A 14,409-nucleotide genomic window follows, 5' to 3' on the forward strand; every position below is an offset into this window, starting at 1 on the left:
TGAAGCACTGAACGTATTCCTTCAAAGGCTCCCCCTCTTTATGGAATATCTTGACCAGTTGGTTAGCCTCGGTGGGGTGCACACAACCCGCGTAGAACTGTCCGTAAAACTCCTTCACGAACATCTCCCAGGATACTATACTTGCTGGAGGGAACTTAAAGAACCACTCCTGAGCAGCATCAGAAAGGGTCGCTGGGAAGATCCTGCAACGAGCATCTTCAGAGACTTTTTGAATGTCCATCTATATTTCAAATTTGTTTACATGAGATACCGAGTCTCCATACCCGTCAAAGTTTGGCTGAGTTGCCATCTTGAACTTGCTTGGGGTTTCTGCCACATCAATCCTTTGTACGAAAGGGGTGCCTCTGCTACGATCGTACTCGATATGCGATGTCTGCCCCCCGACCAGCTGCTGGACAGCCTGGTTCAAGGCATCGATTTGATCCTAAAAAGCTTCAGGAATTGCTAGGGCCTCTAGTGCCGGGGGAATGCACTCATCGTGCCTTTCTTGGCGGTCGTTGAGTACATCCCTCAAGTCATCATCTCTTCCTCGTTGCTCGCTGGCTCCGAGCTGGCTAAAGACGTTATTTTGTGTGGGTTGCCCCCAGCATTATGTCCTGCTTGTCGGTCTTCTCTAGGTGGGGGGCTTCTTCCTCCACCTCTCTCCTCATTCCTCTGACCAGCATTCCCTCTGCCTGAGTCAGCTTCATTGCAGTCGTGACCATCTCTGAACCTTGACTGGCTATGGTGGGACCGACTGTTTCCTTTGTTGCCTCCTTGGGCTGGCATTTCCCATGCATTGTCATTCCATGGGGGAGGCCTACATTGGTCGGTGGGTCCCCGTGCATTGTCATTCCATGGGGGGCCCCTGACCGCAGAGCCTATCTCTGAGTTCCTTCTGTTGGCAGAAGGACGCTATCCCTTGCTTGGTGGATGCGGCTCTTCACCCCCTAGGCGTCTAGGGCTGCGGGGCTGTTGCCCGGCCCTATTCTGCCTCGAGCATGAGGGATTGCCTCGACCAGCCTGGGACAGAGGCTGCGTCTCAGGATCCCTAGGTGGGATCTCATCCTGAGGCATTGGTGGTTGCTCCAGCCTTTGAGGGCGTGTTGGCTGGACTGGAGGGCTAGGATTGGGACCTCTTTGAGGTGGCTCGCTTGGGGGTTGATTAGGTTGCAAGGCAGGCGCAGCATGATTCCTAGCCAACTGGAGGGCTGCTTCAAGGGCTGCCATTGCATCCCTCTAACGACGATCCATCTCCGCCTGTCTCTCACTCAGCTCTTGGCACTGGCGCTCTATCTCGCTCTGCTATGACGCAATTATCTCAGCGGCGCTCTCCTGATTGGCCTCAGAGCGGCCAACTCATCTTGCAACACCCCCAGTGTTGTCTTCAGGGTCTCAGGGTCCACTTCCTCCTCATCAAATTCCAAATGAGGTTTGTCTTTGGTGACATTTGGAGGAGGAGGTTGGGATGGTGCAGCAGCCTGTCCAGTCCTTGTGGTAGTCTTTGCCATTAGATTCTCTTAAGTTCAGCTCTCAACGAAAGCACCAGAATCTTGACCCTGATTTTGGTCAACAACGTGGAGTCTAGAAAATGACAGGAAAGTAATATAGAGCTTGAGAAAATGATCTAATGGAAAAATAAAGAACACAGAGATTTATAGTGGTTCGGCCCCAGTGATTGGTAATGACCTACGTCCGCTTGATACGATTATTAGTATTGAGCTCCAAAGATGTGATCAAAGAACTAGGGTTCCTGAGTTTCACAGACCTTGGAAGAAGAAAGCAATACAAATGATGGATAACAGTACTATAATTCTAAAAGAAAAAGATCGATCCCCTTCTTTGAGCTATTTCTTGTGTATTTATAGGCTCAAGGAGTATTACATGAATTAGGAAATAATATCTATCTTTAATAAATAGCTCTGCAAGTCATAATGAAGAGATATTTTTAGATATCATTACAACTATACAGATCTTTACATAAATGAACACAGTATATGACTAGTCTGGTCGTATATAAAATGTGTTATTTCCATGTGGAAATAATGCTAGTCGATAGGCGAGCCTTATCTCTGCTACGTGTCTGCCACATGTCGAAAATCCTTGCCACGTCATCTGGAGCTGATTTATGGATAAACAGAGGGGACTTTGGATCTCTTGATTTCTTTCTGAATTGGATTACTATTATCCACCGCTTGTATTGTTTCCTTCTTCTAAGGTCTGTGAAATTGAGGAACCCTAGTTCTTTGATCACACCTTTGAAGCTCAATATCAATAATAGTATCAAGTGGACGTAGGTCATTACCAATCATTGGGGCCGAACCACTATAATGCTTTGTGTTCTTACTTTCCATTAGATCATTTTGTCAAGATTTATACTATTTTCTTGTCGTTTATTTGACTCCGTGTTGTTGGCCAAAACGAGGGTCAACATTTTGGTGCTTTCATTGAGAGTTGAACTCAAGAAGATCTAATGATGAAAACTACCAAGAAGACTGGACAGGCTGCTGCTGCACCATCCCAGCCTCCTCCCCCAAATGTGGCTGAAGACGAACCTCATTTGGAATTTGATGAGGAGGAGTTGGATTCTGAGACCCTGAAGACAACACTGGGGGTGTTGCTAGATGAGTTGGCCAATCTGAGGGCCAATCAGGAGAATGCTTCCGAGATAATGGCATCGCAGCTAAGGGAGATAGAGCGACAGCGTTAGGAGCTGAACGAGCGACAGGTGGAGATGGACCGTTGGCAGAGGGATGCCATGGCAGCCCTTGAAGCTGCCATCAAGTTGGCTAGGAATCAGGCTACGCCAGCCTCCCAGCCTGATCAACCCCCAAGCGGGCCACCTCAAAGGGGTCCTAATCCTAGTCCCCCTCCATCCAATAAGTCCTCAGAGGCCGGAGCATCCACCTATGCCTCAGGATGATATCCCACCTAGGGATCCTGAGACTCAGCCTCCGTATCAGGCTAGTCGAGGCAATCCCCCGCGCCCGAGGCAGAATAAGGCCGGGCAACAGCCCCGCAGCCCTGGACGCCTAGGGGTGAAGAGTCGCATCCACCGAGCAGGGGGCAGCGTCCTTCTGCCAAAAGGAGGAACTTAGAGACAGGCTCTACGGTTAGGGGCCCCCCACGGCATGACAATGCACAGGGACCCACCGACCAACGCAGGTCTCCCCCTAACGCTCGGGAAATGCCAGCAAAGGAGGCAACAGAGGAAATATTCGGTCGCACCATAGCCAGTCACGGTTCAGAGATGGCCACAGCTACAATGAGGCCGACTCAGGCAGAGGAAATGCTGGTCAGAGGAACGAAGAGAGAGGTGGAGGCAGGAGGCCCCCAGCTAGAAAAGACCAACAAGCAGGTCATAACGCTGGGGGGCAACCCAGGAAAAATAACATCTTTAGCCGACTCGGAGCCAGCGAGCAGCGACGAAGAGACGATGATTTGAGGGATGTACTCAACAACCGTCGAGAAAGGCACGATGAGTACATTCCCTCGGCACCAAAGGCCCCAGCAATTCCGAAATCCGTTGAGGCTCAAATCGATGCCCTGAACCAGGCTGTACAGCAGCTAGTCAAAGGGCGGACATCGCACATTAAGTACGATCAAAGGAGAGGCACCCCTTTCATACAAAGGATTGCTGTGGAGAAAACCCCCAGCAAGTTCAAGATGCCGACTCTACCAAATTTCGACGGGTATGGAGACCCGGTATCTCATGTTAACAAGTTTGAGATACAAATGGAAATTCAGAAAGTCTCTGAAGATGTTCGCTGCAAGATCTTCCCAGCGACACTTTCTGATGCCGCCTAGGAGTGGTTCTTTAAGTTCCCTCCTGCAAGTATAGTATCCTAGGAGATGTTCATGAAGGAGGTTTACAGACAGTTCTACGCGGGTCGTGTGCAACCCACCGAGGTGAACCTACTGGTCGAGATACGCCAGAAAGAGGGGGAGCCTTTGAAGGAATACGTTCAGCGCTTCATGCGAGCTGTAGCAGGAGCCAAGACTATGGGCGATGAAGGCAAGATGATGGCCCTAACTGCTGGGGTTAGGCGTCATTCTCCCCTCTGGAGTAGCCTCAGAAAGCATAGGGTTAAAAGTACCCAGGAGTTTTTAGATTGAGCTGATCGGTACCTCAAGCTCGAGGACATGATTTCCAATGAAGGGAAATCGCCAGCAAAAGACAAGGGGCCCAAGGAAGAACCCGCCAAAGTCGCCAACGGGTAGAAGTCCAATGGCAACGGTAAAGGCAACGTGAATGGAAATGGTAAGAACGGTGGAAAGCGGGCGAGCAACGAATCCTCACCCTCCGAGAGTAAGCGCCCAAAAGGTAATTGGTATGAACTGAGATTCACCAATTATACTGCCCTTGTTGAAAGCCGAGCCAAGGTTTACCAGTCGACCAGCTCGAGCGTGCCCTACAAACGACCCACACCAATAAGGAAAGATATCGCCAAGAGAGATTGAACAAAGTTCTGTCGTTTTCACAACGACTACGGGCACGACACCAATGAGTGTAACCAGCTGAAGGATGAAATTGAGTTCCTGATTAGACAGGGACACTTAAGAAGATATGTACGAGCTGTGGGAGGTTCTCAGTGAGAGGCTCAAGGTGGCAATGAGGCGGCACCTGCACGCCAACGCTCGCCACCTTTACAACCAGCTCTCATGGCTGGTACCCTAATCACCATCTGCGGAGGCCCACATCTTGCAGGAGATAGTGGGAAAGCGAGGGAACGATATGCTCAAACCCTACGTCACGACCAGGACATCGAGATGATGAGTGTCGAGATTCGTGCACCAAAAAAGGCTCGAACAAAGGAGGAACTGATCACCTTCTCTGACGACGGCGCCCAGCATGTGCGATTCCCACACTCCGATCCGCTGGTCGTAGATGTACAGATCGTGAATATGATGGTGAAGGGTGTTGGTCCATAGAGGAAGTTTGGTTGACATCCTATATAAGTCCTCGCTGGAAAGGTTGAAGTTGTCCGTGAAGGACCTGAAGCCGTGCAACCAAACCATTTATGGTTTTTCTGGAGAAGGGCTCGTCCCAGTAGGGTCAATTAGACTCCCAGTCACAGCAAGCACTGCACCTGCTAACAAGACATTACTCACTTCTTTTATAGTAGTTGATTGTCCTTCGGCATACAACGCTGTGATAAAGAGTCCAATACTGGTCGACCTGTGAGCCGTCACTTCTATATGGCCCCTCGCCATAAAATTCCCAACGGATGCAAGGGTAGGATGCGTGTTGGGAAACCAGAGGGAAGCGAGGGAGCTACAATGCCTCGATCACCAAGGCAAAGAAGGGTGTATCGAGAGATGCCACCGGGAAGGAGTTACAAATGGCAACTGATGTTCAAGCCCGCTTAGGTGATAATCACACCAAATCGGGCATTTCCCAAAGCGAGGATAGAGACTTAGATCCTCGCTTTGGGGATTTTGAAGAAGAAGTGGGCCCCATCGAGGACCTTGAAGAGGTCCAACTCGATGAGGAAAATCCGACCAGAGTTGTGAAAGTCGGTAAAAACTTAGAGACAACAACAAAACAAGCATTGGTGGAGTTCTTAAGGAGGAACCAGGATGTCTTTGCCTGGTCACATAAAGACATGGTCGGGATAGATCCTGCAGTCATCAGCCATGTCCTGAACATCGACAAAATCTTTCCACCAATGCAACAAAAAAGAAGGCTGCTCGACAAAGACAGATCAATGGCCTTGAAAGAGGAAGTCGAGATGCTGAAGGAGAATGGGTTCATCAGGGTGGCATTTTATCCATTGTGGGTCTCTAATCCCGTACTCGTGCCCAAGCCAAATGGCAAGTGGTATACGTGCGTGGATTTTACAGACCTAAATAAAGCCTGCCCCAAAGACTGTTTCCCACTCCTGAGGATCGACCAGCTGGTCGATGCCACTGCAGGACACGAGATCCTCTCATTCATGGATGCATACTCTGGGTATAATCAAATCTGTATGCATCCCCCTGATGAGGTTCACACTAGCTTTCGAAATGATATAGGGCTCTACTGTTATAACAACATGATATTATCAAAAGCTTTTCTTCAGTCGCTCATCCCCAAGTGAATGGGAAAGTTGAAGCAGTTAACAAAATGTTGAAGGATACCCTGAAGAAAAGACTTGAAGAAGCTAAGGGAGCGTGGCCAGAGCAGTTGCCTGAAGCCCTTTGGTCGTACAGAACTTCCCACCGAACAGCAACAGGTCATACCCCGATTTCCTTAGCATACGGGTATGAAGCCATGTTGCCTGTCGAGTTAGATCCGCCCTCACACCGTAGATTAACATACGACCAGGATTCTAACAGCCAGCTACTGATGGAATCCTTGGACTCGATTGATGAAAGGCTTGAATAAGCCCAGCTCCGAGTAGCTGCATACCAGCAGAAGGTCGCCCGGTATTTCAACTCTAAAGTGCGAGAAAGAAAATTCAATGTTGGAGACATTGTACTCCGAAGAGTTTTCCTTAACACCCGCGAACAAGCTGCTGGAGTACTCAGGCCAAATTGGGAAGGGCCTTACCAGATTGATGAAGTCCTTCACCCAGGCACTTATAAACTTGCCCGCTTAAACGGAGATCCCGTTCCTCGCTATTGGAATGGAGAACACCTACGCAAGTATTACCAATGAACTATTCTTCTTAAAGAATTGGCTTGTATAAAATTTACTTTTTACAAGTTTCGGAAAAGTGTAAGATCTTATTGATCACTCGTACAAACATGTTTAGTCCATTTATTATAAGAAATAAAAGGGACTGTGCTCAGCCAGTCATTTCTTGCCAAATATTGTATTTATTACAAGTATTTACTCATTATGTGTGTTGTTTTGCCGTATTATAATGCTAATCATATTGCTATGAGCAGTAATGTTCGAGCAGGTTCTAGTCAAGGAAAGTGACCAAGGACCTAAAGCTCCCCGATTACTTGGGGGCATATAAGGTAAAAGTAGGCAAAGCATATCGTTAAAAGGTATGTAAACACATGAGCAAAATAAGTGAAAGCATGCTAGGGCACTTAGAGTATTTTTTAAAATTTTGTTATTTTGTTAAATCAAACCAAAGTGTTATGCTAAGTTTGGTCATGTGAACAGATATAATAATATGCAAATATATTATAATATCAAAACGAATCCTTTTACACCGCGAGCAATCACAGCTCGGATGTAATTGTTCAAGTAAAAGTAAAAGCTGCCCATTCAGCAAACAAAAATTATATTGTTTTTCCATCACGACCCGTAGGTTGTGTAGTTAAAAAGAAGAAACATAAACAGTAAAGAATAAGGAGCTCAAGGATTTTGACGAGCTGGAGGATCTTGGGGAAGGTTCTGATCGACAACGCCTCCAGCCTCATTGTCTGCCCCATCCATCCCGGCGGCCAGCGAGATTTCAGGGGAAGCAAGAACCCTTGATCTTTCTTCCTCAACCAACAGAGCAGCGCAGCGAGCAAGTTCGGCATCTCTCGCATTCTCGGGAAGGTAGTCAAAGTTGGCACCCTGATTGTGCCTCCAGAAATCAAAGAAGCATTGAAGAGTGGCATTCTTATACCTTTCCAAGTTGTCGGCGTTGGCCTTCTCCAACTCCTCAATCCAACCCTCCAGAGTTGTGGTCTCCTGCCTGCTCGCGGCCAAGTCCACCTCAAGCTGTTGGGATGCGCGTAAGTTAAAGCGGTTGGACTCCTTAAATTGGTCCCTCTGCTCGCGAACTTTCTCCAAAGACCTATGCTTCTCCTCCAACTCCTTAGCCAGTTTGGCCTTTTCCTCAACCACCATGGCCAGCTGTTCAGCATGTTTGGCCTCGACAACTTTAAGTTCATCCTCATGCCATTGCTCCAAAGTTCTGGCCTGCTCGGTGATAGCACCCAAGTGGATTCGGCCGATAGTGAGGGCCAGCATGGCCTACAAGCCAGGGTGGAAGTTAGAAAAACAATAAAATAAGGAAGAGTTGTTTCTACAGAAAAAGATGACTTACACTGGTGAACTCGTTCAGGGCGCGGTTCAGGATCAGGTCAACTTCCAACGTCTCTGTAGCAGCCATTGCCTCTCGACAACAGTCGTGCTTTGAAATCTTGACAATCCTCTCCTTGACCAGTTTAAAGGCGCGACCATCCATCTCGCCCCCGGTTAAAGCAGTATCAACCTGCTGAGTTTGGTCGGTCAAAGCAGCAGGAGGAGGAGTTTATCCGACTGGAGCAGAAGGAGTCTACTACTCGCGAAGAGAAGATGGAGTTGTGGTGGCGGAGGGCCTATCCTCCGAAGGGCCTGTATTTCGAGCATTCTTCGCCTGAGGCGCTTTGCTGCTCTCCCCGTGGTGTCTCTTGCTGGTCTTCTTCTTGCTCGGGGGAGCCGCGGCAGCCTCAGGAGTGTTGTAGATGTTGAACACATTGATGGATTCCATGTCTGAAAAAGAATAACAATGTTGAAGAGTGAGATAGCATGAATGACCAAGTATATTACATCTGAAAAAGAAGTAAAGAAAGATTGCAAGTCGAATACCCGAGCTATTATTACTGGTCGCTGTCCTATTGACTCTACTAGTCTTATACTCATTCTTTGACATGAAGAAGTCTGGACCTAGATGTGGAGCATATTTAAAATTGTCGTCCCCGTCGAATAGATGACAGGGAATTGTCAAATTGTCTAAAAGCGAAAAAACTGTACCATTATCATCCGACGAATCGTCAGAGAGTTCGACAGGCTCGGTGGCCTTCTTTTCTCCATTCCCCAAGGGGGCCAAGGGCCTCTCTACTGGAGAAGTGCCAGCAGGTTCCCTGATCGTGACCCTGATCGGTCTCCTTCGTGGAGGTGACACTGGAGGTTGCTGCTCGGGTTCCTCCTTGGCAAAGGCCCTCCCTGCTGAAGGCACCCTCATGTCTGGTTGAGGGGCCAAGAGGCCAACCAACCTAAGGTTAGCCTCTATAACCAGATGGTTGATGCTCTTTTCTGCGTCAGTCATGAAGGCTAGGAGCGCTGATCTCAACTCCATGTCTGGAGTTGGGTTTGCTCGCAGCTACGGGCCTGCAAGACATTAACAGTTTAAGAAAACGTGGAGGAGAACACTAAGTGAAGAAGTAACAGCCAATTATTCGAAAGTTTTACCTCCTTGAGCGAAGGCCAGGTGGTCTACGATCATGTCAATAGTGAGGAAGTACTCCTGGTAGTACCTCCCCACATTTGATATGTGGGTGATGTCAGTCAGGAAGTTGCGCCCTGTTTCTTGATGACAGAAGTGAAAAAACCCCATGCCTTCCTGGTAGTTGACCTCATGAGGCGTTGGCACGGGCTATTTCTTGTGGCTGTACAAGATAAAGAGTGTTGCGAGCATCCTATATCCGTTTGGAGTTATTTGAAAGGGGACAACTCCAAAATAGTTCGCCAACCCCTGAAAAAATGAGTGAAGAGGCAAGGTAGCCCCTGGATCGATATGAAACCTCGACTAGGCGCTGAAGGCACCTCCAAAAAGATTTTCCCCTTGGTCTTGATTGGGTCTAACTAAGGTCACCCCCGGGAGACCGTATTTCCTTATATAATTGGCGATCATTCTGATCGTCACTCTGCTTTCAGGAACTACATACCACTCAAGATCCGGCTGAATGGCATGTCGGGGTCGGGCATGTCTTTGGATGTTGGGGTCGGGAGAATTTTCATCTCGACCACAGATCAAGGGAGCATCAGCTGAAGGAGTAGGCTGATGAGAAGGATCAGAGGTTCTCCTTTTTTGGGCTTTGGTTTTGGTGCGAGACAGGGGAAGTGTTTGGATTGGCACGAGAAAATGGAATTTTGAGTATCAATGATGAGGGTTGTTCTTCGACCTCGACCAGTTGAGCTATCAGGTCGTCGTTGATGGGTCTTTCTCCTCCCCACGGGTCTTGCATGTAAACTGGAAACAGAGAAAGGAGGAGATAAGACGCACAACCTGGGAGCTTATGTTGAATGTTGGAATAACGTTGCTCGCGTCTACGACCAGAAGCATTCTAACCGAAACACTAAGTATTATGCGAACAGTTTGAAAAACGGATCAAAAAGTCAAAGTAAAAAGTTTTTCTGGAAAAAGCTTTTTCAACTCCAAAGGGCGCGGGAAAAACCTTGTTATTCAACTAGCCTAAAAATCGAATTTTTACTTCGATTTTACGCCCTAAACCTATAATCCTGAATATCAAACTGGTTCCTAACTCCTACAGAGCAAAACTATAACGACCCAAATTTCCTAATTAGGTTTAGGACCTTGATTAGGAGGCCGGGAGGGCCATAATTGATTTACTGTGTTATTATATGATTACATGCATGATTATGTGGGTCATATTATTATATGATGATAAAGGCATGCATGGGACTATATACTCTGCTGTGAGGGTATTATGGTAATTTGGCACATTGAGAGCGTAATTGTGTATTTGTGTGTATATTGGTAGGCTAATGTTGAGACCACATTATTATGTGGGTATGTCTGCAGCTTGTGGCTCGAGGCGATCCTAACAAGCGGTTTAGCGGGAAAGTCACAGCGGGGATTTATACCCGGCTCGGTGTGAGCCTAGGGATGTATCTGGGAATTTGGAGAATATATATTGGAGATGATTTGGTATTGAGAAATATAATTGGTGACTATTTAGGACACTTGAGGAGTTAGTGGGAGTTGGGAGCAATGACTATAATGCCTTTAGGATGTTTAAAAGCTTGGTTTAATTGGGAGGGAAATGTGGTCATTTGACTATAAGGGATAGGTAGCATCTGTCTTTATGTCTTAGTGGAAGTTGTAGATTAACTCAGAAGCTTAAGGAAAAGAAGAAAGAAAGAAAGAAAAACAGGACACTTAGAGTTATCTCTCTCTCTCATTCGGCTGGGTCATCTCTTCACCATTCCTCGTGGGCTTTGGAGCTGGAATTCCAGAGTAAGCTCAAGATGGAGCTTAGGGCTAAGGACCTTGGTGAAGCTAGAAGAACTAGCAGGATTTAGCCAGTCAATTGAGGTAAGTTTTAAGGTTTCCTTATGTGATTTTCTGGGTTTTAATGGGATAGTTTCTAAGTTTGAGTTTTGGATGGAATAAAGGTATATGAACCTGAGGAGTTGAAGGGTTTGAGGCTGGTTGGATGCTAGAAATGATTCTACAGCTGAGGTAAGGATTAATTTGAAGTTTGATGGTTGAATTTGAGAGTTTTCATGGCTGGTTTTGAGTTCTGTTGGTTTGAAATTTCAGAAATTGGAAGTGGGATTTTGTTGAGTCTTAGGGTGGATTTTTGGTTGGGTTATGTTGTTTAAATCATTCTAATGTTGTTGTTATTAATTGGTTTTGAGTTGGGGGCTTTAGGATGGCTTTAGGTGAGGTTTAGAGATTGAAAATGGTGGTTTTTTCTGGGTTCGAAGGGTCGGGCTGCGGCATGGTTCTTGGTGAGCCGCGGCCCTTCGAAGTTGTCGCATGCTGAGGAAGGAGGGCGGGCCGCGGCATGGCCCAAGCAATGCCGCGGCCCTTACCTATTTTTGTACCTTTGGAGGTTCTGTTTGGGGGCCATGCCGCGGCATGGGTGGCCTATGCCGCGGCTCTTAAGGGATTTTGGGATTTTGAGATTTTAGGCTTGGGAATTTAACCTAAGGTGCTCGGGGTTGAGTCTTTTACCATATTTGGTGAAGTTCAATGTTCCGAGTACTAGAACTTGGCTTGGGAACTCACTTAAGATTGTTAATGGTATCCTTTATCATGGTTGTGACTAGGTGTTAAGCTAGGGCTCGAGGATCGGATCGCGCTCAAGGAGTATCGCCCATTGCTAATTCATCTAAAAGCTAAAGGTAAGAAAGTTGCACCTGTTTATGTGGCTAGGTTGGGACTAAGTGTTCCCTATGTTTATATGCGTTGTTATGTGAATGTGGTTAACCATGTGGACACGATGGGACTAAGAGCTCCCTACATTTGTATATCATGTCATGAGATGGTATTATTATGCCATGGGACATGCGATAACCGGCCTAAGAGTGTCGGAATCAATAATTGCGCACAGGGTGCGGCTCGGCCACTAGTAGCTGAGGCAGCTTATTTATCACTGAGCTCGGTTAAGCTGGCCGGAGTCAGTGAGTATTACACTGGGGGCGGCCCGAGAGAGCCAAAGACAGTGTGTTAAATAGAGGGTGCGACTAAGGGCGCTGACCCTGAATATCATTTGATGATGTGATAAACTGTTGATTATGATCGTGAATATTGTGTTATAAACATGGTTTGTTGGCTGTTTGGATGACAAACTGTTAATCTGTTGTGTGTTATCACTGATTGGATAAATGTTAAGAAACGTTGAATTCTTGGTTGTGCATTGTAAGGTATTTGATAAATGATGTTCATCTTGCTATGCTATCATGCTTTCTTGCTGGGCCTCGGCTCACGGGTGCTACGTGGTGTAGGTAAAGGCAAGGGTAGGCTGAGTCAACCATGAGTTGGAGAGCTCTGGGGGTGAGGTGTACATCGTCAGCTGCTCGGCTGCCACGGTCGAGGAATTGTACAGGGATGGAAACCTAAAATATATATTTTGCCATTAGAGTAGCGTGAATTATTTGTAACTTTTGGAATTAGTTGTAACTAAGACGTCTAAACCCTGTTTTGAGTTTCCATGTACTAAACTGTCATTTTTTTTAATGAAAATAGCCTGTTTGTGACCAAATTCTTTTATTCCTAATCCGATGATGGCATTGAATTCACACTTTGTTTAAATGGCTTGATTAGCAAGTCTTGCACTATTTTAAATACACAATGTAACGGTCTTGGTTATCCAGGGCGTCACAGAAACTACACTACCCTATCAAGCATCAAACGGTATACATAAAATCCTCACAAATTTTTACTCAAGAACACAAAAAGTTTCAGAACTCAAAACAATCGTATAGCAGTATGCATGGCATTTGAGAATGTTGAAGAAATTTACCTGGATGAAGGTTGGAGGTTCTGAAATGGAACGATTTTGGGCGTGCGAACAAAGGATCCTTAGAACAGAGACGGAAGACCTTCGAAGTTTTGAGCTCTGATATGGAGTTCTTGAGAGTTCTTGGCAAGGAAATGGCGAGTAAAAAGTTAAAAGGTAAATGTGAGGATTATTTATAGAGGCTGAGATATGTTGAAAAGGGGTAATCATGAGTTACCTTTTTCAAGGCATGGGGGAGTGTACTAACCGTCGGAAAGATTACTTGGAAACCGAAAAAGGCATGATTGGACGTGATTGGGTCACAGTTTTCGAGAACGCACGAGGGGCTCTGACAGATTTCGTGGGGAATACAAAAGGTTAGTTTCCTAAGTTTACTTATTTCTAGTCGCAACAAGTAAACTTGGGGGGCAAATGTTTACCCAACAAACAGTTGTTGGTGACGTGGCAAGAATTTTTGACACGTGGCAGAGATACTGCTCTCCTATCGACCAGAAATATTTCCACATGCGAAGTTCAAGTTTTATATACGACCAGCCTAGTCGTATATTCTGTTTATTTATGAAAAGATCTGTACAGTTGTAATGAGATCCCAGAATATCTCTTCATTATGACTTTGGTATCCGTTTATTAAGGAAAGATATGACTGATTAATTCATGTAATACTCCTTGAACTTATAAATATACAAGATATAGCTCAAGGGAGGGGACTTTGGATCTCTTGATTTCTTTCTGAATTGCATTACTATTATCCACCGCTTGCATTGTTTCCTTCTTCTAAGGTCTGTGAAACTCAGGAACCCTAGTTCTTTGATCACACCTTTGAAGCTCAATATCTATAATAGTATCAAGTGGACGTAGGTCATTACCAATCACTGTGGCCGAACCACTATAATCATTTGTGTTCTTACTTTCCATTAGATCATTTTGTCAAGCTTTGTACTATTTTCTTGTCGTTTATCTGACTATGTGTCATTGGCCAAAATGAGGGTCAACACTATGAAACAACCATGCCATGCCTTCTTTTGTTTTTCTTTTTCTTTAAGACTGGTTCATTTTTGCAAGTTTTTCGGTTGTGTCCTTTTTGTTTGCACCTTCCACATTTATCTTGTATTTTTTTTATTCTAGTGAAGATTTGTATCTTTGTGTCTTTGGGCGCCTTGTTGTTCTCTTATGTTTTGGTGGTAGAACAATGATTTGCTTCATCTCATTAGGTATATCCCAGGAATTTGCATCACCTAATAGTAGTATGGTATCTTCATATGCTGCTATGAAATCTTCTTTTGTGTAGTAGTGTGAGCAGTAGTCATAGGAAGACATATGCCTTTTGGTTAATGCAACTATTGCATGGGAGCAAGACATTTCATCATATTGGAATTTTTTGCATGTGCATGTTCGTTTCTCTAGGTCTACTATGTAAGATCTTGTCACATCATGTACTGTGAATATAAGTAGGTTTACTGTTTCAACCTGCATTAATTGGTAAATCAATAGGTTTTAGAGCATTAC

General features: G+C 45.8%; 1 protein-coding gene across 1 annotated transcript; it reads right to left on the bottom strand.

The window, feature by feature from the left end:
* Window positions 1–7,294: 7,294 nt before the first annotated feature.
* LOC133785499 (uncharacterized) lies at window positions 7,295–8,042 on the bottom strand. The gene is made up of 2 exons (XM_062224728.1): window positions 7,977–8,042; window positions 7,295–7,903 (listed from the first exon to the last, which is right to left on the bottom strand). Exons 1-2 carry the CDS (start codon window positions 8,040–8,042, stop codon window positions 7,295–7,297), a joined length of 675 nt encoding a protein of 224 aa, XP_062080712.1.
* Window positions 8,043–14,409: the final 6,367 nt, after the last annotated feature.

This window comes from Humulus lupulus, chromosome 6 (genome assembly GCF_963169125.1).
Source record: "Humulus lupulus chromosome 6, drHumLupu1.1, whole genome shotgun sequence".
Classification (NCBI taxonomy): domain Eukaryota; kingdom Viridiplantae; phylum Streptophyta; class Magnoliopsida; order Rosales; family Cannabaceae; genus Humulus; species Humulus lupulus.